Below are 24,615 nucleotides of genomic sequence, written 5' to 3'. Positions count from 1 at the left end.
TACTTCTTCTGTGTTCTCTGTTCTCTGTTCTGTGTAATTTTCTTCTCTGTTCTAGTCATCATGCTCCATGTCTTTTGCCCATTTTGAATTGCAATTTTTTTAACTGTTGGGTTTTGAAAGTTCTTTTGTTGATACTTACCTTTTGTTTGATGCATGGATTGCAAATATTTACTCCCAGACTAAATCATGTCTTTTATTACTTTTCACAGAGCAAAAGTTTCTAATTTTGATGTGCTTCTTTTATAATTGAGAGAATATTGTGATTACAAATGAAGTACACATTCTCAACATTTTAAATAATTAGATTATCTCCAAATTATCAGTTATGGGATTACCAGAGATATGGTTGCAGGCTTTAGAATAGAACCTTAGTTTGAAAGGGCAGTATAAACATTTATACCACTCAAAAATATAGCTAACATTTACTTCATGCTTTCCATGTGTCAGACACAATTGTATGAGGCATTATTCTTATCATTACCACCTCACAATGGTGCAGTAGCCAGGGCAAGGCTGCCAGAAATACTTAGACAAGGTAACCGAAGCCTAGCACCTTGATTTGTCTTCACTTCACAGAGAAGCCAGGGATGGAACAGACAAAGTGCTTGGGTTTCCTCAGCACATTCTTTTTTTATTTCTTTTTTTTTTTTTTTTGAGACAAAGTCTCACTCTGTGGCCCAGGCTGGAGTGCAGTGGCGTGATTTCAGCTCACTGCAACCTCCACCTCCTGGGTTCAAGCAATTCTCCTACCTCAGCCTCCCGAGTAGCTAGAACTACAGGCGTGTGCCACCACACCTGGATAATTTTTTTGTGTTTTTAGTAGAGTTGGAGTTTTGCCATTTTGGCCAGGCTGTTCTCGAACTCTCAACTGAAAGTAATACACCCGTTTTGGCCTCTCAAAGTGCTGGGATTACAGGCATCAGCCACAGAGCCCAGCCAGCACACCCATTCTTTACCCAGCAAAATCCAAATATTCTCAGGATGGATAAAGCATTTCTTGAGATAGCCTAATAGTGAATACTTCCCCATGTAATAACTAGCCTCCATCAAAGCTAAAGTTTTAATGTTTCCAAAACAGTTTTGCCCCAGGAATCGGAATTGTCATGCCATTTCTGATGAAGTCTGAAAAAATGTTCATTTTCGGATATTTCAAATATTATGATTCTTCTACAGGTATAGCATGTGATGTAACTTATTGGTGTTTCTCTATATTTTGTGTTTTCAATGACCAGTTTCTAAAACTTTCACAGTCCCAGAAGTAGGAGTTGTTTTCTACTGTCTGAAGTTAGTGCCAGAAAAAGAATATTTAGAAGATTTTGATTATATTTTTATAGCTGTGTAGAGGCCTAGAAGTTAATCCTCTACATTTTAATATTCATGGTGTGTCTATTTCCCATATCTACATCTCTACCATTTCCCTGTCTCCAAAGGTTTCACCATTGTAATACTCTTTCCAGAAAAATTTAAATGGCCCAGTTGAATTTACTAAAATATTACATTTGAAAGCTTATAAAAATATGCAGTGTTTAGAATATGTTTTTAAAAATTGTGTGTCACAAAATTACCTGGAGAAATATTTTAAAAATACTGAGGCCCAGGACCAGCCCAAACCAATTAAACTGAAATTTTGTGGACTGGGGCTGTAGGATCAATATTTTAAAATGACTTTCCAGATAAGTATAATTCCCAGCTAGGGATAAGAATTTTGAAGTTAAATTTGCTAAGTGATGGAAATGTATTAAAAATTATCTATTGAAAGCCTTAATTCTTAATTTTTAAAATTCCTTTTTTATACCCTTCCATTTTTATTTTAACTCCATATTGCATATTTATTTAATTTTGAGCTGCTTAGAAAATAAATGAGACACACAAAATGAACTGCCTAGTCTTAATTGCAACAACACTTAAAACTTAATAAACGTAATTTTTTCAATAATATATGAAATACTGTATGTAGGTAAATTACATTATTTAAAAATATTTAGTTTTTTCTTATATTAATATGTAGAATATTTCTATTATGAGAGAAATTACATAATTTTTGCAATTTTCATTGTCTCCATAAAAATTAAGCTGGTCTATTTAAATTAAAATGTTCAAATAAAATAATATATAAAGGAAAATTTGGGACTGATAATAAGGAATGTTAGAATTAAAGCATAAGGGTTAACTGTATTTTCATAAAAATAGAAAAGATAGGTAAAAAAGATAATTTTTTCATTTCCTAAAGTTTTTTCTCGATTTAAATGGTGACTTTTTAAATATATACTTATTATGTTATTCTATCTAGATTTCCTCGTTTGATAGCCAGATTCAGATGCTTCAAAAATTAGTTAAATATGTCTCATAAAAACAAGACTGTGTTACAACTGATATGTTCTTTAGACAGATTCTATGGCCCTTTTGAAGATTTTCAAATTTCAGTCACCCATTCTGAGGATCCTTTAGAACAGACATAATTATATTTCTTTGCATAGGTTCCAGGACAGTTTTATAAATATGCTCACGTTTGACCTGTTTTCTCATGGGTATTGATTTGGCATTCTAACATCACTGAGTAGTTTTAATTGCATTAAACAATTTTGTTCACTGCCTAGTGATTCATTTTTTAAAATATTAGCAGAACAGAGAACTGATTCAGAAATTACTCCAACACCATTTATACCAATTAATCATTTAGTGTTGTTAGGACTTAAGTGAATGATAATAACAAAATGAAAAATCTTATGATGCAAAAACATTTGCATTAATAAACTTCAGAGATATGTATTATACTTCTATATATATCTATACTATGAATATAAAGCTTATGTCACCAGTTTTTAAAATTAATAATAATAATGTTAAAGCATTGCAATTCTGTTTTATGAACCTGAGAATACATGCACCCAAGAACATTTAAGGGTTAAGCTAATATATTTAACAGGAAAGAAGATACATGGAAGGAGTTACGTGATATGCATCTGTGCATATATATAGAGAGAGATTAATAGAGAAACTTTAAATATCGTTTTTGTGAACCTTAAAACTATTAATTTGATGCTATTCAATGTTAAAATTAATTTAAATATTTAAGCCATACTAAGTAGAGCTGTTGAATCATTGCTCTTCCTCTGTACTTGTTATAGTATCTGGGTATAAGTAGTACATTAAAAAATTCAGTTGAGGCCAGGTGCGGTGGCTTACACCTGTAATCCCAGCACTTTGGGAGTCCAAGGTGGGCAGATCAGGAGGTCAAGAAATCGAGACCATCCTGGCCAACATGGTGAAACCCCATCTCTACTAAAAATACAAAAATTAGCTGGGCATGGTGGCGCATGCCTATAGTCCCAGCTACTTGGGAGGCTGAGGCAGGAGAATCACTTGAACGCAGGAAGCAGAGGTCACAGTGAGCCGAGATCGTGCCACTACACTCTAGCCTGGCGACAGAGCAAGACTCCATCTGAAAAAAAAAAAAAAAAAAAATTCAGTTGGGAAGATAACTAAACTTTCCTAGGCAGAACTCTTTGAAAACAAGCTATAGTTTCATAATGGAATTAACTAGTCTGTCCATTTATTTGATGTTTATTATTTTTCTTCTCTATTCTAGTCATCATGCTAGACAGCAAATATAATAAGCTGACTATGACAAAGTCTGCTTCCTCTAGTCACAGTCCAGAAGCAAAGACATTGAATAATAGACTCTGGGTGAACTCAGATCCAAAAAAAAAAGAGAGAGAGAGACAAAATTCTTTCCTCTGTGAAGCCCCCACTTCTTTAAATTCCTTGGCATTGTGTATTGAATTGATTTAGGAGGTTTTATTTTTTTTGTTTACACTTCCTATACTCCCTAGCTTCCTCCCACATTTTAAATATAAACTGTATATGGTAGAATCACATACATATGGAAAAGTAAACCATCCTAAATATATGGCTTGATGAATGTTGATTAAATGAATTTGCCTATATAACCAGCGCCCAGATCAAGAAACAGAATTTAATTAGAAACACAGTAGCCCTGTGGCCAATCATTACCTCACATTCCACACATCCTGACTCTGAGCATAAACTAGCTTTACCTTGGTCTTTCCAAAAATAGAATCATACACGTATTAAAAGAAAAAGTAAAAGAACTAGGCAAGGTGACTCACACCTGTAATTCCAGGAGCTCAAGAGGTTGATGTGGTAGGATCACTTGAGCCCAGGATTTCAAAACTGCAGTGAGCTATGATTGTGCCACTGCATTCTAGCCTGGGCAACAGAGTGAGACACCAACTCACGGGCGGGGGGGGGGGGGGAAGAGGATCTAATCCATAGAGATAACTGTTAAATGCCTATAATTATTCACATTCTTTGTCCTGGGAATCCCTGTAATTGAGAATTATTAGGCTATATTTCACCTTCTCTCAATGCACTTGAATCTGTGTGTCTTTTCAATCATCTGCCCTTCTTTCCTTTCATTGTTTTTTAAGGGAAGGAATGATCTGTGATTTGTCCACTTTATTCTCTGAGAGAGATCCCAGGAACAGTTGGTTGCATTGTCTGCCTGAGTATATGCCCACATGCACTTTTCCATGAGTAATTATGGATCACAGAAGGCCAACATGGTTCCACAGAGTTATTGTTAAAATGTGGATACTGATGCTGCTGAGCATGACAGTAGTTAAGTAGATGTATGCCAAGGACCTTTAGCACACAAAAAGTACCTACCCTGAGACCTCTGAAAATGATGGCCACCACTATAATATGTGAAGTTGCCCATAAAATACAATAAAGTCCAGCCTTACCTCCAGTGACACACTGTGCCATGTCGAGATTAGCGTCTTAAGCCATTGACTTGATTCACTCACTTGCCGAAAGATTTATCTCCCCCATATCAGCCTCCAAATGAGCGCATTTTAATTCTGTGCTTTGGTAAAATTACTATTTGCTGAAAATCTTCCATTTCTGGATTTACTTGAAGAGGGATGAAATCACCAATTTAAATCTGTAACTGCCTAAGTAAATTTTATGGAAAATAGATGAGTAATTATAAATTTCATCAGTTAAATTAGTATCCCGAATGAGTCATTACACATTAAAACTTTCTGAGGCAAAGTGGCATAATGAAGAGGTCAGGCACTCAATTTGGAAACAGAAACTTTCTAAAAATATCTGGAATGTCCACTAACTAGCTGTGAACACAGATTTCTTATCTACTCTAGGTACTATTTTTTGTATCTGTAAACTTGAACTGTAATTTCTTTCAGAGGAACAAGATTAGGTCAGTAATCAATAGAGATAACTGTTAAGTGCCTATAAAAGTATAATGTTTCTCTGTCAGTTAAAACTGTTTATGTTGGCTGGGTGCCATGGCTCATGCCCGTAATCCCAGCACTTTGGGAGACCAAGGTGACAGGATTCCTTGAGCCCAGTTGTTCAAGACCAGCCTGAGCAAAATAGTGAGCCCCCGTTATTTAAAAAAAAAAATGAAAAAAATTAGCTGGGCCTAGTGGTGCGCATTTGTAGTCCTATCTATGCAGGAGGCTGAGACGGGAGGATTGCTTGATCCAAGGAGTCTGAGGCTGCAGTGAGTTATGATTGCATCACTACACTCCAGTCTAAATGACGGGGTGAGACCCTGTCTCTAAAAAATAAACAACAACAAGAACAAAAAAAACGAAAACAACATATGTGTATTTTCCTATTAGCCAGATCTTATTTGTAAAGACAAAAATCTGAGCTTTCAACTTATTCTTTGCCCTCAAATCCAGTGGTGCTAGGTGAATATTATAATTTAAGTTGCTATCATTATGTTTAAGTTGTAAAATTTAATTACAGGTCTATCGATAGACTATGTGGAAAACAAGCTTTACTGGATCAGTTCGGGGAATGGAACCATAAATAGATGCAACCTGGATGGTGGTAATTTAGAAGTAATCGAGTCAATGAAAGAAGAATTAACAAAAGCTACAGCCCTAACCATCATGGGTAAGTGAAATGATTCTATAGCTTGGTTGCTTTGTATTGAATGAGGGTTGATTTATTATGACTTGTTAAAATCTTAGGAAAGTTACTGCTAACATCAGAACTACATTCAAATTGCACACTTCTGCGAGGTTTTCTTCTCTTCCTTCTTTTCCTCTTTAGCAAACAGACTTATAAGATTATCCAGATCAGAAACTTAGCGTTAGCAATACTAACTTTACTGTTACTGATTCTTGGTGTACTATGACTTATATTATTTTATAATTATTATTTTCTGTGTTCTACTATAGTCCTCTAAAGTGTAAGGGCCTTGTGCATTTGTCACGATAAAGTCAAACCTGGCTTATCTCCATTTAATAAAGAACAGCTTGATCCATAGATAGAATTCAAAAGACAAGACAACAGGGTCCATTTGACCAATGATTGATATAATTTCCCATTGAATAATTCTTTTCAGTGTTTCAGAGTGAGTAAAAATTTTACTTATTTGAGTCTTATTTCCATTCCTTTGAATTCGATCTTCTGGGGAAAAAAAGGTGCCAGGTAAGTAAAATGATTAGGAAACTAAAAGGGAGGTGTGGCTGCCATGGAGCAAATAGTTAACCTCTACTATATTGATATTAGAAGCTCATTTTTGAAATGTAAGTTTCAGTTTAAGAAGATAGTTTGAATTTTTCAAAAGATGTTGAGTGGATAGCATGAAGAAGAACTCTTTGGTGAGGATGGCTGAGTTTTGATTTAGTGAATGGCTGACTCTAAGCTGATGTTCGCAGTAGGTGAAGGGTATGAGAACTGGATAATCTACATAGAATTTCAGTAATTGCATTTGGTTACAGGATGATAATCAGAAAATTATTTAATATGTATAATTTTGAATATTGTGATATAGTCAGAATAACTTTAAAAAACTTATACAATTTATGAAAATCTCATTTGAATATATTTTTATATTTATTTATATAGGTAAAAAATTATGCCTTTTAATTCTATATTCTAAATCTTTTAGCCATTTGAGAACATTTAGTTTCTCAGGTTTGTGAGGGTATTTTTGTTGCTTTTGTTTTATTATATATATTTTTTGCTAATGTTCATGAGTATATGTTAATAAATAGTGGTTAATTGAGACAGAATTGGGAATCCATTTTCTAGACAAAAATATGTTTTTATCTTTGATTTTCAATTAAATTAAAAATATCTAGGTGAAGGTGAATAAGGTTTAATTATTGCAAATTATTATTTAAGAATGAGTCTTCCTCTCTCGTGAAGGAAGGAAAAAAGGAGATTGTTTAAAAAAAAAAAAACTTAAGTATTAAGATGATCTCTATTTCAATTTTTATTATAGGGAAAATAGACATTAAACTATCTGCCTATATCACAAAGTTGTGAGAATCACCTGAAGTTCTAAATGAATGTACTTTTTGAAAAGTAGAATTCCATGGAAATGTCAAAGTTGTCATCTGATGCCTGTGAATTTGGTCCTTAAAGCACTCTCTACATTTCCCTAGTTGGGAATTTCCAGATATGTGATAGAATACTTCATCAGATGTTTAGTGGTTTTCATTTGCTTAAGCTTATTCTTAAACTACTGTCCTTCTGCTATACCTCTTACTTTTTTTTGTTTCTAAATTATTTCTTAGAATCAGTTTTTTTTTTTTTTTTAAATAGTTTTTCTTCAGATGAGGAATTTAAATGTGTAAAAGAGAAACTATCTTGTATTTAAGTCTCCAATTTTTTTTGAGTCTTTGGGCAATTTCTGTGCTATTTATATAGCATTATATTGACATTCTTTTCTTTGTATATATCCAGAAGTTATATATAAAACAAAAGGGTTGTACTTGATAAATAGGTTATTTTACAGTAGGAATTTATTGACAATTGTTTTATAGTGTCTATAAGATGACTTTTTAAAAAAGCAATATATTACTCAGTATTGGAAAATGAACACTAATATTTTATCTTATGAGTCTTTGTACATATTTTAAATAAAAATAAGCAGAGTTTAAATTCCGAAAGTAATTGAATAATCTGCAACAGTCTCTAAATCATCACCCACGTTATGTTTTCAAAAACTTATTTCCAGTGTACTTTATGAAACCCAAACTAGCAAATAGCATAAGCAATGCACTCAATAAATTAGAGGAAAGGTGTTAAAAATCTTGCATAACATTTCAAGGAAAGTCAGTGACTTTTAAGGGAAAAAAGTATAATAAAATTGTTGCCTCGTAGGAATATTTAAGGCTTTCTAAAGGTTTATTTCTGCTAATATTTCTGCTGACCATGTTCTGAGTAGGAAATGAAGACTAAACTTACAGAGCTCAATGCTGTAAATATAGTATCAAAAAATGGAACAGGTATCTATCTTAGCTAAAAATAACGTCTGTTAGGTTTGTCAACTGATAAATGAAAGAAGGAGAAAGTTTGAGTAAGATCATAATGCCCATATTGTGTCAACCCTGTGAATCTGATATGACATCAGCTTTGCAGAGAAACCCCACATTCAGAAATTAAAATTCTCTTAACAAGTAAGTTGCTGTGTAAGTATACACCTTTTTGCCACCATAATTTGAGTAGCCCTGAAACATAAAGAATAAATATTTAAAACAAACAAACAAACAAACAAACAAAACCTCTTGGCCAGGCACAGTGGCTCATGCCTGTAATCCCAGCACTTTGGGAGCCTGGGGCAGGCAGATCATGAGGTCAGGAGTTCGAGACCAGCCTGGTCAACATAGTGAAACCCCATCTCTACTCAAAATACAAAAAAATTAACTAGGTGTGGTGGCGGGTGCCTGTAATCCCAGCTACTCGGGAGACTGAGGCAGGAGAATCACTTGAACCCGGGAGGTGGAGGTTGCAGTGAGCAGAGATCGCACCATTGCACTCTAGCCTGTGTGACAATGTGAGACTCAGCTTCAAAACAAACAAAAAACTTCCTAATGCCTCTACTGGCAATATGTTAACTGGACATATCGAAATACACTTAGCAGTCTGAGGATTTAAAATTTAAAGTCCATAACCAAAGAGAATCAGGGGAGGAATCTCTATAACATTTTCTGGCTTCTGGCTTGGTTCTAAACTTTCTCTTCTCCTCAGGCTTCTCCTTCTTTCAAAACCTCCACCCTTTCTCTTTGAGAAGAAAAAAAGAAAAATGTGATGACCTGCTTGCTGCTCAGGCTGAATACTACAGTCATATAATAAAGGCAATGAAAAAGTAAAACACGGGAACCTCACCAATATCCAGGGGATTACTGAAGACTGCAGTTACACATGTTTAAAAAGAAATTTGTCTACAGTGATCCTGAAATTACACATCCAGAAAACAAGTCATTGTGCTATGAAGTGATTAGTATATACAAGTGTATGACGGTTCCCCAAAGAGGCTACATAGGTGCTGAATGATAAGTAACTGAAAGTTTGTCTTTCACTAAAATTTACGAGTAGTTTATCCTAAAGCTGAATTTAAAAAAATCTCTTTGAATACTTTGCGCAAGTTTTTAAACCTCAAGGATTATAAATTGGAACCACTTGAGGCTCTTAGTTTTACTTAGAATAGTACCCAGATCAAAATAAAGCAATTATTTGACCTCTAAACCAAGATATGTTTCATAAACACTTTACTATTTCTCCTTTTAATAAGTAGAGCTTAGCTTTCATTCCTTTAAGCGTGGGTAGTGTCTCATTTTTAGTGGAGAGTATAAGGCAGAAGTGATGATATGTGGCTTTGGGGACAAAGTCATAAAAAAACATGAGCTTCTTCGCCCTCTCTTGGATCACTGTCCTTGGGCAAAGCCAGCTGACGTGTTATGAGGACACTCAAACAGTCCAATGGAGAAGTACATGTTGGAAGAAATGCAGATCTCCAGCCAGCAGCCATGTAAACTAGTCATCTTGAAAGCTGAACCTCTAGCCTCAGTCAAGATTTTAGCACAAGCCAACAGCTGTAAAGTAACCTCAAGGGAGACTCCAAACCAGAACCTCCCACGTGGCTGCTCCCAGATTCTAGACCCACAGAAACCATGTGAGACAATGAATGTATTATGGTGCTAAGTTTTGTAGTCACTTTTTGCACTGCTATAGATACTAATTCATATTTTTACCTAGTCATTTATTTACGAATAGACTTAGAACTTCCAAATTTAATAGAGTTAAGCAGGTTATGAATGAGTAAAGTATGTCAGGGGTGATAAAACTAAATAGCTCCAACATAAATATTAAGTAGAATCTGAGTCTAGGCCTGCAATATCTCAACTAGCTTGGGAGTGGCAGGATTTATGATGGAGTGAGAACAATGAATGTCCCACTTATGGTAGAACACCTCTCAGCTCCACTTATTTTTGTCATAAGAAATATTAACCATTTGCACCATATCTTTTATTTTTGAGGAGAAGGAAGAAATACAGATGTTTATTTGAAATCTCATAATTTTTAATTATTAGCAAGGAATCTTTTTTTAAAAATATTTTAGAAAAATACCATGCAGACTAACATACTCTTTAGGCTAGCTATGAAGGCTATGAAGGCTAACACTATAAAAGCCAAGCATTCTACAAAAAAGTAACAACAAAAATCCCTACAATAACCTTCTGTTGTTGCTTCAGCACAGAGGGCACCAGGTGTCACCTCTGGTTTGGTCATCATTTACATTGGTGACATTGAGTTGCTGAGAGAAAAGGATGGAGTTAAGGCAGCCAACACCCAACTGTACCACTAGAGGGGACTTCAGTAGGAAAAAAAAAAAAAAAGTCACCTGGTAGAGCTGGTATAATATACAGAGGAGAATAGGCCTCTCTTGTAGTGGGCAGGATACGGGATTTTCTACGAAGATCTTCTGGTGGTGGTTGAACAGAGCTTGTATTCTGCCTGAGGTAAATACAGATTAAGAACATACTAATGTCAAGTCTGACTCTTACTTGAGTTAAACTCCTGAGAAGGCAATGTAACTACTTGTTGTAGAACTTTCACCCCTAACAGCAATAAATATCAATTGCCATTCATTCTTTCATTCTTTCAGCAAGCATTTATCAGTGCCCACTATGTGCCAACTGCTGATATACATGGTGGCAAGAATCCCAGCTTGCATAGTAACATGGAAGACAGACCATAAAGCAGATAAATCTGTAAAACATATAATAAGATAGTTGAATGTTAAGGGAAAAAAACAGCAGATCAGGGAAAATAGATAAGGAAATGTATGGGGTGAAATTTGAGTCTGAGTAGCCAAGAGTTTGCCAAGACAGTGACTTCTGAGTAAAGACCTGAAGAGATAATGAGAGATTGAAGGAATGCTGTGTGAACTAACAACTGCTTAACATTTTGTTGATTTTACAGTTTTTATATTATTACTTCTTAACATAAAACATAATTACATTAACATAAATCTTCCCAGGTGATAAGGTTAATTTTCTAAGTTAGAAATCTTTTAAGTTTGTCATGGCTCAAATAGAGCACTGTCTGTGCTTCTCCTGTTCTCCAGGGGGCTCACTTAGGCAGATGTGATTTACACTTTGGGTGCAATGACTGTTTAATGAGGACTATTAACACCTTTCAAGTTGCTAGATAAAAGCTGACTAACCTATAATTCTGCACATCAAATTCTTCTCCATTTTTGTTTTTATTTTATTTTATTTTATTTTGTTTTAGAGATGGAGTCTCACTCTGTCGCCCAGACTGGAGTACAGTGGCACGATCTTGGTTCACTGCAACCTCCAACTCCCAGGTTCAAACGATTCTCGTGCCTCAGCCTCCCACCTCCCCAGTAGCTGGGATTACAGGCATGCACCACCACACCCAGTTAATTTTTGTGTTCTTAATACAGACGGGGTTTCACCATGTTGGCCAGGCTGATCTTGAACTCCTGACCTCAGGTGATCTGCCCACCTCGGCCTTCCATCTTCTCTATTTTTAAAGATGATCTTGTCAGTTTTCCTAACTGTCAGAGCTGGCAAATACAAAAGCTTCTACTTTCTAATATACAATAATAACTAGTTGCCCTAAAATTATATTTACAATCTTTTCTCTTAGATATTTTTCTAAGTATTTTGCAAATTTTTTAAATGGAATTTTCTTTTATAAAATTACTTCTGTTTCTCCGGGCATGGTGGCTCACACCTGTAATCCCAGCACTTTGGGAGGCTGAGGCAGGTGGATCATGAGGTCAGGAGTTCAAGACCAGCCTGGCCAAGATGGTGAAACTCTGTCTCTACTAAAAATACCAAAACAAACAAACAAACAAACAAACAAACAAACAAAAAAAAACCAAAAAACAAATTAGCCAGGCGTAGTGGCGGGTGCCGGTAATCCCAGCTACTCAGGAGGCTGAGACAGGAGAATCGTTTAAACCCGGGCTGCAGAGGTTGCAGTGAGCCGAGATTGTGCCACTGCACTCCAGCCTAGGAGATAGAGTGAGACTCTGTCTAAAAAAATAAATAAATACAAATTAAAAAAAAAAAAGCCTTCTGTTTTATGAAATAATAATAATACTGTAAAACAGTTTACTATGTGATTTTAAATTATTTGTGCTATAAAATAGCGTATAGTCAGTTATGTAATATTTTACTGTTGATTACCTAGTATTCAGTTATAGGGATTTTTTTTTTTTTTTAATTTACCTTTTCTCTCACAACTTTTGACATTTTTCTGGTCACTAATGCCTGCAGGAGACAGTGAGGCAAGCTCAAGTTAATCAAGTCGCTGTTGAGTTTTTAGTGTCTTTATGAGGATCAGGACTTTAAAACTATTGACTAAAATTAGGGTTTCTGGGTTATTTATGGATTTTATTTAACATATTTTTTTTTTCCTTTCTGCATATGCAGTTTGAGAGCAGACTGCATATGTTGTATTTACACTGAAGAGAAAGTGGAAAAAATAAATTCATGGAGATAAGAGAAAATACACATACGAAACAAATATTCTCACAAAAATAGTCTTATCTCTTGTTGAAAATTATGATGGAATTTAGGAAATAGAAGGATGATAGCTTATCTGTATTTTGTACTTTTTTATTGGGACATGAAAGACCTGGTGCTAATAGATCATAGCTTTAAAATAGAACTGAGGTTATGAATCATATTTAAGCAAACCTGAAGTCAGTATGTCTAAATAGAGAATCACTGACATGTGTGTATTTAATGGTCAGCGTATCATTTAATCACAGATGCTCTTGACATTGTTTATTACAATGAATCATGTAGTAATTTGTCAAGATCAAGAGTTGGAGCCCTGGGCCCTGTAAGGAGTATGAGTTTGAATTTACCCTCCACCATTCACTCACACCTATGAGCGATTTATTCATTATTCTCTGCTACACTATATGCACAGATGCTCTCGTTTATATTTCATTTTGTATATGCTTTTTGTTGTTGTTGTTTTATGGTACTAAATGATCTTTGGAAGTTGCATTTACCATGATATTTGTAGTTAAATTGCAAAATTATCAAGACATATTCTACTTGAGTGTCAAAGTGTAGTCATGTATATTTTTATTTATATATTTGTATGTCTTACCTTGGGCTGCTATAGCAAATTAACATAGGCTGAGGGGCTTTAAAAACATCAGAAATTTATTTCTCACAGTTCTAGAGGCTGAAAGTTTGAGATCAGGGTGCCAATATGGTTGGGTTCTGGTGAGGACCCATTTCCAGATTATAGATTGCTTACTTTTTGTATCTTCTCATGGCAGCAAATGAGAGAGAGAAAAGAGAGAGAGAGAGAGAAAGAGCTCTCTGGGGATCCTTTTATAAGTTCACTAATTTCATTCATGAGGTCTTTACTCTCATGACCAAATTACCTTCCTAAGATCCCACTCTTTAATTCCATCAAATTGGAGATTAAGAGTTCAACGTATGAATTTTTGAGGGACACAAATATTCAGTCTATTATATGTGTGTGTATGTATGTACACACATATATATGCACAAGCATACGTGCACAAGCACATATATAATCTTTAACAGTTATATATATATATATATCCTTATCTATTTCTCTGTATGTTGGCACAAAAGTAATTGTGATTTTGCCATTAAAGTAAAGGTAATGTTTTAACCTTACATGATTTTTATCACTAACGTGTTGATCCATTCATTAGTGATCAAATTATTAGTTTTAACTAAATAGGAAATAGTTTTAAATAAATGATTATATAGGTTAAAGCAGTACAAAAGAACATAAAAATTACAAAAAAAGTAAAGTTCATTTTGTGAAGTTATGCTAGTCAGAATTCATTTTAATCTGTTTTTTAAGTTAGGCAAAACTATTTCAACTTTTAGTTAAGAATTTGGTAGGAGTTTACAACATAAAACTGCTTAATTTGTCTTAGAATAGGTTTGTGCTACCTATAAATATCTAAGTAGCTATCTCCAACAACCATCAAATCTTAGAATCACTTGCAATTGGCTAACCTCACTATGAGCTAAAAGAAACTTTGAGTCACAAGTAAAGGCCAAAAAAAAAAAAAAAAAAAAAAAAAAAGCCTTTAATTACACGATTTCCATAAATATTTAAGCTCTCTCTGCTAAATTTTTCTGTTTATCACAATTTAATATATTATACTATTGACCTATTTCAAGTGGCAGTTTTCCAGGAATTGGCTTAATCAGTAAACATTAAAAAGAGATTAAATTTTGGCTACTATGAGGATCAATCAAAAAAGGTATGTTCTGTGTGTATTTGCAGACTCATGTCACAGTCTAGTAATGAGAAAAAAGTTGGCTCTGTTGATTTGGTTACACACACAACATTTGTTTTCAGTCAATATTAACCAAATAAGCTCATCATTTGTCTTTTAGGGAGCCCTTGAAAGGCTTTAGCAAACATAACCCTTAAGGACATTTGTTCGTGCTTTCTGTGGGCTAACCTCACAAACAAAGTTATCACAATAGCTGCTATGGAGATTCAAGACACATGGGTAGTTTACCCATGGGAAAGTCAAGGCTGTCAGATTAAAACACTTCCAGACACCATCTGCATATCAGAGAATGTCATGTTCATTTGTTCAAGAATGAATACAGTGTTCATATTGTTGGGGATTAAAGGTTTAAAATGTTCCCTCTAGATGTTGTATGACAAAGTGCTTACAATTGTTTAACCTGTCTGCTAACTGAAAAAAAATGTGAGTTACTGCTAATGACAGAAAAAAAAAAAAAAAAAATTAGTTTTTACCTGCACCAACTCTTAAGCTTTCTCAGCTGAATTCTCAATGATAATCAATGATAAGCTTTCAAAATTTATGTTTATTTCTTCTCAGCAAAATATTACTTGGTATAATAAATAATTTTAGAACTTTAAAAGTAAATATCTAAGTGCTCAACTTGCACCCTTTTTTGAATTTTCTAAGATATACTTAATATGATATACTTGATAGAAAAATTTAAAAAATACGTATAATACAAAACCTTGTAAAATTGGCATGCAGAAATCATCAAAAGTCTTTTTTCTACTCTTAAGATAAATTATTATGGCTAGTTGTCATGGAATCTATGGAACATTATAAATGATGGCAAATGACAGGTTCTGGGATTGATGCATTTAATCTTATTATCCTCAAACTGAGCACTTGCAGATTTACATTGAAATCTGGTTTGAAAGGAGTCTATATGCTGTCTTTTTATAACAAGGTGGGGAGTCTGATAATTTAAAAATTCCTTACCTCTTATAGTTCACCTTAAGGAGTCTCTTCTGTTTCCTACAATGCAAGTCCACTTTACATGTTGTCAAGTGCAGATTTTTTTTTCAAAGCTTACTAAATCTCTCTCTTTCCCTGAATGTGAGAAGCAGCTGAAACTTCAAGTTTCAAAAAAAACTTTGCTTTTCAGAAGACCCTTCCTTCCCTCCCTACTTTTTCTTCTCTCTTTTACTCCATTCTCTCTGCCCTGGGCTCTCCATTGCTTTTCTCATTTCTTTCTTTCTTTCTTTCTTTCTTTCTTTCTTTCTTTCTTTCTTTCTTTCTTTCTTTCTTTCTTTCTTTCTTTCTTTCTTTCTTTCTTTCTTTCGGAGGAGGAGAGAGGGGTTTATTTATTTCCTTTATGAGAGAAAACAAACTTTCAATTTCTATATTTTTATTTTCTGAAAGTAATTTGAGTCAATCAGATTCTGAAATGTCCTTTACTTCTACAATTTGTAAACTATGATCTACAGAAACCTGTAAATGTTACAGAAATGCCCCTAATACCGCAATCAATGCATGTCTGTGTTTATCACAATGTTTTGAGGACTGGGGGTTACTGTGATGGGTTTTGCATTATATTTTGTCTAAAATAAATGTTCCAGCCAGGTGCAGTGACTCACACCTGTAATCCCAGCACTTTGGGAGTCCAAGGCGGGTGGATAACAAGATGAGGAGATGGAGACCATACTGGTTAACATGGTGAAACCCCGTCTCTACTAAAAATAAAACATTGCCAGGCATGGTGGCATGTGCCTGTAGTACCAGCTCCTCAGGAACCTGAGGCAGGAGAATCGCTTGAACCTGGGAGGCAGAGGTTGCAGTGAGCTGAGATCATGCTACTGCACTCCAGCCTGGGAGACAGAGGGAGACTCTATCTCAAAAAAAAAGGAAAAAAAAAATTTCAATAGGACCAACACTGACCACAGTTAGTCAGGGCTTATGTGCTTAAGTGTTATGAAGGACAGAAGAGAGTTGTAAGATAATATCATGGTGTTAGAAATGCTGATGAATGGGGAAAACAGATTGATACATATAAAACTGATCCATGCAAATCATTGTACAAAAATGCAAGTAAGACTTCCAAATGTCTTCAGAAGGGGACTTAATGAGGAATGTAGCATTGAAAACGCCCTGGATGAAGGCTAGAGTGGGAAGAGACCTAGAGGAGAGACAGAGGTGTTTGTAAGCTCATGAATGTAAGAGTCAGGGATGGTCCTTCATAAGGACAGCTTGACTAGATAGAATCTACTTGATTAAGAATTCACATATATACCTCTCTTTCCATTCTGCTAAAAAAGTAACTAGTTGAAAATTGCACCTTTGAGGGTTTCTTTAAATAGTCTTGAATTTATAGGATTGGCTCTGGTCAATTCCTCCCTTTTTTAAATAACAAATAAAATGTAATTCCCTGACTGTAATAAAATGAGAAATAACAGCAAAGTAATTTAAAATAAAAAAAAATCAATTCAATTTACAAATGCTTTGGGCACACTATATCTGAATAAATAACTGCTTTTTCTCATATAAAGCATCACTAGAAGTGAAATAGCTAAAAATGCAGACTGATGCAGGTATGCTGTGCTCTTAGCTCTAAAATAACAAGTGGAATTGATGTTGATGGCTTGCTTTTTCTGAAGTGATGAACAATTTTTGGTAACATTTTGGGCAATATAAAGAACAATTATATTCATGGAAAATTTAGTATTTCTTAAAACCATGTGGAAACTTCTTTGTCTTTAGATGTAAAAGAGTTACATTCTGAGTTCAGATACCTGTAAACAAGATTTTTCATCAATATAAATGTCCACTGTGGTATTCAGTCGTCACACAGGAAACAGGACAATTTTTATTTTCAGTTTTTTATAAGATATTTACCCTCCTTGACTCCTTCCCCACTAAATATCAGTAATAGTTCCTAGTGATTTTGATAGCCGAAAATGACCTTACAAATTTCCTTAATTCCCCCAAGAGAATGGAAACCCTCCATTGACAACCACTGGAAAATTGCTTGTTGAATAGAATGAAACTGAATTCTCACTTCCAAAGCAACTCCTCTCCTGATTATCTTTCTCTATAGCAGTTCTATGTTTTCTCCCAGGCATTTGCCTTAAGCTCAGAGGGAACTGGACCAGTTTTTTCCCTTGTTTTATTACTGTTGTCGTCTGTTTTACTTTCACCTTCTGGTTAGGAACTTCTTGTCTGAGCTATAGCAGTCGCCTCTTACCTTCCTCTCATTCTCTGTATCTCAAATCTCCAAACTTTCAAAATCTGCTATATTAGGACCTGCTGTGACACTACCTACTTAGCCAATTTCAGAGACTGAAATAAATGAGTGTTACTCAGAAATGCTCATTTTTTTTTCATTTTCATTTACTAAATCTTGTTATCACAGCATTATTAGTTCCACCTTATAGACAAAGAAACTTAGGATCAATAAGATTTGTTAAAATCCAAAGCATTATTAGCATTATTAATCCCGCCTTATAGACAACAACGACAACAACAACAACAACAACAACAACAAAAAAATTAGTAAGATTTGTTAAAACCCTGTCCTGTAAGATGAATGCTCTGGGATTGTGACTCAAGTCAAATACTGTTTTACCATAAGGAAGAGCCTTGCTCCTGTAACCCTTCCTCTCATTTTGTTCTCCTCTATCCTTACTTCAGTCATGTGCACTACATCCGGGTAAACTGTTTCTTCTTTATGTAATTATGCCTTAGTTATTTATCTTTGCCTTGTTGTTCCTTGAGTGCATTCCCTGTTCATCAGCTACCCTAATGAGTGAAACATCATCCATTTTTCAAGACTATGTCTGCTTACCCCAATGTGATTGGCGATCTTTCTCTTCTCTGAACACATTGGTATTTTCCTAATTCGGTGGAGTATTTTTGTCTCCCAAAATAATCATGTACGGACATGTCTCACTTCTCCATAATTTGAGACCACATTTTATTCATATGTTTCACTCATAACACACAGCAAGGCACTTTATATTTAGTACATTTAAATAATAATAGTAAACTATATGAATAAATAGAATAATGAACACACACACAAACACCCTCCACTGTGACCAAAATATATTTTCAGCACAAGCAGACAAATGTTTATGTAAAATGACCATGGCCATAAATATATTATAGAATTTAAGTATTTATTGAAACACGTATTAAAATAAAAAGTTAAGATATTAGGATTTGAATTGAAATGGGGAGATAATGAAAAAGAGGAAAGATGTATAAAACATAACCAATCATTTCTGGCACCTATTACGTGTACATATGTATATAGAAATGCAAGGAAAGAAGGAATATATTGGATTCTGTCTGTTTTCATAGAAAGTAAACAGCTTAATGGAAGAGAAACAAAAACAGAAATTTAAACTCACACCAAAAGTAAAAGAGTTCCAAAACAAAACAAAAACTTTATAGAGAGTATTGGGTTCTTAAAGGTAGTCTCACAGCCAGGCCTAACAACATTATTCTCTTTAATAGTAATATTCTCTTTAATAGAATAATTGTTAGTCTAAATTTTTAAAAACATTGTAGTTTTTAATTTACAAATCTATACTCATGTAATTCTTGCAGCAATCCCCTAAGAGATGTACCCTTAACATTGCTTATTTTAGAAATGTCAGCTGAGGCTCAGCTAGCCTGAATTAACTGCTCAGTTACATACAGTTAATAAATAGTGCAGCAAACTTTTTAATTCATGGTGTTTAGATTTGAAAGCCTGTGTTTCTTCTAGGAATCTGTCCTATAGATATACTAAGTTATATATGCACTGAGATATATGCAAACATTGTCCTTTGCAGTGGTATTTGTAATTGCAAAAGTAAAATCTACATCTTCATTATAAAGGACTAGCCAAATGAATCATGGAATATCTGTAACAGTGAAATATTAGGCAAAAATTAAAAATGAGGTTGTGTTAGACAGCTGGGGCTGCCATAACAAAGTACAATAAACTGGGTAGATTACACAATAAAAATGTATTTTTTCAGAGCTCTGGAGGCTGGAAAGTCCAAAGTCAAGGTGCAGGTGAATTTGGTTCCTGATGAGGGCTCTCTTCCTGCTTTGTAGTCTTCTTGATGTGTCCTTACACATCAAGAAGGAGAAGGAAAGCAAGCATTCTGGTGTCTCTACTAATCCCATCATGAGGGCCTCATCCTCACAATCTCATCTAAAACTACTTACCTTCCAAAGGCCCCATCTCCTTAGGACTTGAACATGTGACTTGGGATGGAAAGGTGGACATAATTCAGTTCATAACAGAAGTAAACTGTATATTAATTTACATTACTTTAAAAATGTATTTTAATTACAAATATGTTTAAAAAGCCTGTATAGACTGCTCCAACTTTTATCATTTGTATGTGTTTATTTGAAAAAACACAAATTTTTTTATATGTGTAAATTAATTATATATTTTTTAACCACTGTGATGCACTATTTATATTAATAACTCTAATTTACAGAGCATCTACTTTGTTCTGGATAACTTACACACATTAGTGCTAATAGAAACAGTAACCATGTTGTGGAGATAATGTGACTGTAGTATTACCTCTGAAAACTGGATTGATCACTGTCAAAACTGGGTCTCTAACATAAGTCTGTCTATCTCCAAAGCCAGAGATCTTCCCATTACACCAGTGATGTTCAGCTCCAGGAGATTTTGCTTACCAGGAGACATTTGGCAATGTCTGACGACATTTTAAACAATACTAACTGTGCAGGGTCAATGGTGTTACTACTGTTATCTAGCAGCTTGACAATATGATGCTGGTAAATATCCTACAAGGCACAGGACAGGACAGCCCCCATAACAAGGAACTATTTGGGCTAAAATGTCAATAGTGCTGGGGTTGAGAAACCTGCACTGTACAAAAAATACCCCTTCTAACCTTCATAGCCGATTACCTCTATGAAACCTGATGCTGTGACTCTGGGCCCATCATTACAAATTTTGGTTAACAAAGAAATTCTTAAAAAATAAATGAAAGAGAGCACTTGGTGTTTTTAAAACTTGATAGTATAAAATTTTATTGTAAAGTGGACAGAGAAAGGTAAGAAGAGAATATGCTTCTTTTCTGTTTATATTTTTCTTTTAAATGTAATTTAATGAAGAGTCAGGATTTTCTTCATTTGTATACTTATATACTGTTATAATACTGATGTTATTAATTTGCTCTAATTTTGATTTGCTTACTGATTCAATAATTTATCAAGTGATTATCATGAGCCTGACACTATTTAGGTTCTAGGAAAACAGCAGAGCATAAAACAAATAACAATTCCCTGTCCTTAGGTAGCTTATATTCCCAGTGGAGGAAAATAGCATATAAACAAATAAATCAAGTTTATCAGATGGTAAAAGATACTAATGGAGAAAATTTAAATAGGACATATGATTAGGGAGTTCAGAGTTGGGTTAGGAGGAAGGAGCCTGAAAAATTAGAATTTTAAGTAGAGTAGATACGGCAGTTCTCCCTGAGACATGACAGTTGAGCAAAAATCCGAAGGAAGTCTGGAGTGAGTCATTCAGGTACCTGCAGGAAGAACACTTAAGGAAGGGAAAGCAGGAAATGCAAATTGACTATTTGGCCATATTTTTAAACACATTTGCCTTTGGAAGGAAAGGCTTATTTTTTTTCCTTTTTCAGTGCCTTAGGCATAGAACTTATTTCCCTCTCTACATAACTTTTATTCTAGTTAAAAAATAGCTGATGTTTGATGTGGTTCCACTGCTGCCATTAAAGTATTATACTGAAATAGATTACATAGTTAATTTATGCATATATTTACATTGAACAAAAAATAGATTTTATAATTTATGCATATATTTACAATTAGCAAAAAGTAATCTATAACATTATTGATTGAAAGCTTGTATCTTTCATGTGCATAAGATTATTAATGATGAAGGAATTAGTTCTGCTTCATGTGTTTTGCTTTATTTCCAATTTATTATACCCAATGTTACTATTAATGATTATGCATTTTTATTATTATGCATTTTAATAAGAGAAATTTCTAGTAAATATGATTATTTCGATTTGTTATAGTTAATGTTTATAGAAATAATAAACCATAAACCAGTCATATGAAGAAAATAACTATAGTTATTTAGAACAAACTTAACTTTGAAGAAGTTTGTTTCAATTTCAAATATTCTAAAATTAAAGCTTGAATTATTTCTATGTTTATGGAATTATAGCAGTTAACATTATCTAGATGTAGAGAAATTGGTAACTTTCTTTAAAAGAAGATTGGGTTTTAGGGGGAAGAATTATCTCTAGACATCAGTTTTCTGAGATCACGTATTTATGAAATATTACTCAGTAGAAAGCATTTGTGGAATATGGACTATAATGCTTGAGAATAGTTCCCTTAATTAAATCTTTAAAACAATTTAGAAAAATAATCCCAGCTGCTGTCTGTCTCGGGGATTAAAACATTAATTTTCTTAGATAAATGAAGGATCAGTACAATTATATTAGGTATTCATATAATTGTTATAATATGTATACCTGACTTGTGCGAATGTCCTACTTAAGATAATACAAATAAATAGAAGCACGGCAAACAATATATCATTTTAAAAGATTTAATGGTATTCTATTTACTTAAATATTGTGTTTACAACCCCTTTTCAGTGAAAGATCTAGAGATTTAATTGTTACACTTGTATTGCACTTTCATCTGTAATTTGAGATATACAATCCAGGTTATTTTAAATGCACTATAATTATGCTAAATAATTTGAGTGATTCCGCTTTCAAATAATACTTTTCAAAAAGATAAGTTACTTTGCAGTGCGCACTGAGCAATATCACTTAGTTCAAGGAACTTCAAATACATCTACCTAAATGTTCTAAGCCATCAGTCTTCTAATTGCCATAACACTATTCATTAAAGTAACAGCAATATATGAAGTATATCCAGGCAATTTGCCCAGCACTAAGTACAGTACATAGTTGTCTTCTCTAAGTACTCAAACCACCATTAATGAAAGTAATTGCCCATCAAAATTTACATGAAAAGTACTATGCAAAATCTCCAAAGGACTCTGTGTGATAGTCATCCAGCAATTTTTGTCACCTTAAAATGCTATGTTCCAACAGATTGCTCTTCTTAAAGCTAATTACTTAGCACAATGGAAAAATACAACAATTTTAAAGTATATCATACTACTGTTGTTGTAACCAGATTATAATTGGTGATCAGAAAATGGTCTTATTAACATAAATGGAATAATTAAATCATATCAACTATTTCGTACTTAAAAGTATTAAATAGTGATCGTTTCTTCTTTGTAAACTGCTGAATTTTAACTTTATCTGGAATCATTTTCAGGGAAAAAATACATTGTTCACTATTTATATTATTTAAAAATGAACGGATTTGAAAATGTATGTATGTACATAGATAGGTATAGAGCAGGGACATAATTGTTACGTATTGCCCCCATGTCCCCTCTTTATTTAAAAAAGAAGGAGTAAAATGTTTAGAGTGGAAAATAAGAGTGTTTTAGATTTATAAAAGGTGTTTGAGTTAATATAATCACAGCAGCATTTTAATTAGAGCATAAGAATAAATCAAGATAACTCAAGAGAGTATTCCTGAAGTCTGCTCATATACCCCAGGTATGATCTCATGTTGGAATGTAGTGGATGTCTTGGAATTATGTCATGATCTGGCCAGTTTTATTCTCTTAAACTGAACTTAATCAGATCAAAGCCCTTTTTACTCAGCAATTTTATTCAGCCCAATCTAGATTTAGATGGCCTCTAGTTACAGGAATTTGGGGGGCTATGTATACCTAGATTTAGATATATTTTAAAAATAATGAGTGCCTGAATATTATTGTGTTTAGTCTTATTTTTCTCCCTTTTCATAATCAATATCAGCATTATGTGATCTGGTATAAGAAAAGTATTAAACATTACAAATTTGAAATAGACATCTGTATCAACTTAATTCTGATTAATATTGTTCCATATTTAAACTATAGCCATTCAAGAAATATTTTGAGTAGTCTAGGATAAAAGAAGAGCTCATAACTATGTGCACATTTTAAAAGTAGTATGCTCTAAAGTTTCTAATTGTGGGTGTTATTGTTCTATGTAATTTTTATATAGATATATCAAAAACGAACAGTACTCAGAAAGCCAATGATGAGATTGTTTTGTGCTGAGTTGACTCTAATAAGATTAGAGATGAGAGGAAAAAAAGATTCTGTTATCTTACCATAGAGATAAGTGCATTGTCTAAAGCTATGTGATGAGATTTAGAAAGACAGGTAGGTGACCCAAAACCTTTACAAGAAGACTCTTTAGTTAGTGTAATAGTAAGACAAATAATACTTGTGGCTTGGTGAGGACTGCTATGAAATTAGATTAAAAAAACAAAAACAAAAACATTTGTTCTTTTAAGGATGTATTTGATTTCATTATCTCTAGTACTGTCTTTAATTGAGAAATATTTAAGACTTTTAAAAATTGAAAACTATTTCTTCCAGTTCCATTAGATGAACAGTAGACTATATAAAAGCTCCATAGTCATAGAAAGTAGCCAGCCGGGCACAGTGGCTCATGCCTGTAATCCCAGCACTTTGGGAGGCTGAGACGGGTGGATGGATCACCTGAGGTCAGGAGTTCGAGACCCGCCTGACCAACATGGAGAAACCCCGTCTCTACTAAAAATACAAAATTAGCCAAGCATAGTAGCACATGCCTGTAATCCCAGCTACTCGGGAAGCTGAGGCAGGAGAATCGCTTGAGCCCGGGAGGCAGAGGTTGTGGTGAGCCGAGACTCCAGTCTGGGCAACAAGAGCAAAACTCCGTCTCAAAAAAAAAGAAAAAAAAAAAAGAAGAAGAAGAAGTGACTATAACAAATACCACATGAGTAAAATTTCAATGTTATTTAACCATATTCTATGCTTTGGAAGTTCATCTGGACAGCTCCCTTGAAATATATGTGTTTTTTTTTTGTTTTTT

General features: G+C 34.0%; 1 protein-coding gene across 1 annotated transcript in view; it reads left to right on the top strand.

The window, feature by feature from the left end:
- Nucleotides 1–24,615, top strand: part of LRP1B (LDL receptor related protein 1B) — a 1,963,100-nt gene that overhangs the window by 1,350,798 nt on the left and 587,687 nt on the right. The window contains exon 32 of the mRNA XM_025404289.1: nucleotides 5,800–5,949. Within this exon, the coding sequence (XP_025260074.1) occupies nucleotides 5,800–5,949 (150 nt within the window). The remainder of the gene's footprint in view (nucleotides 1–5,799; nucleotides 5,950–24,615) is intronic.

Source organism: Theropithecus gelada, chromosome 12 (assembly GCF_003255815.1).
Source record: "Theropithecus gelada isolate Dixy chromosome 12, Tgel_1.0, whole genome shotgun sequence".
NCBI classification, from domain to species: Eukaryota; Metazoa; Chordata; class Mammalia; order Primates; family Cercopithecidae; genus Theropithecus; species Theropithecus gelada.
The sequence above is the reverse complement of the archived record's forward strand: the minus strand, read 5'-3'. Positions and strand labels throughout refer to the sequence as shown.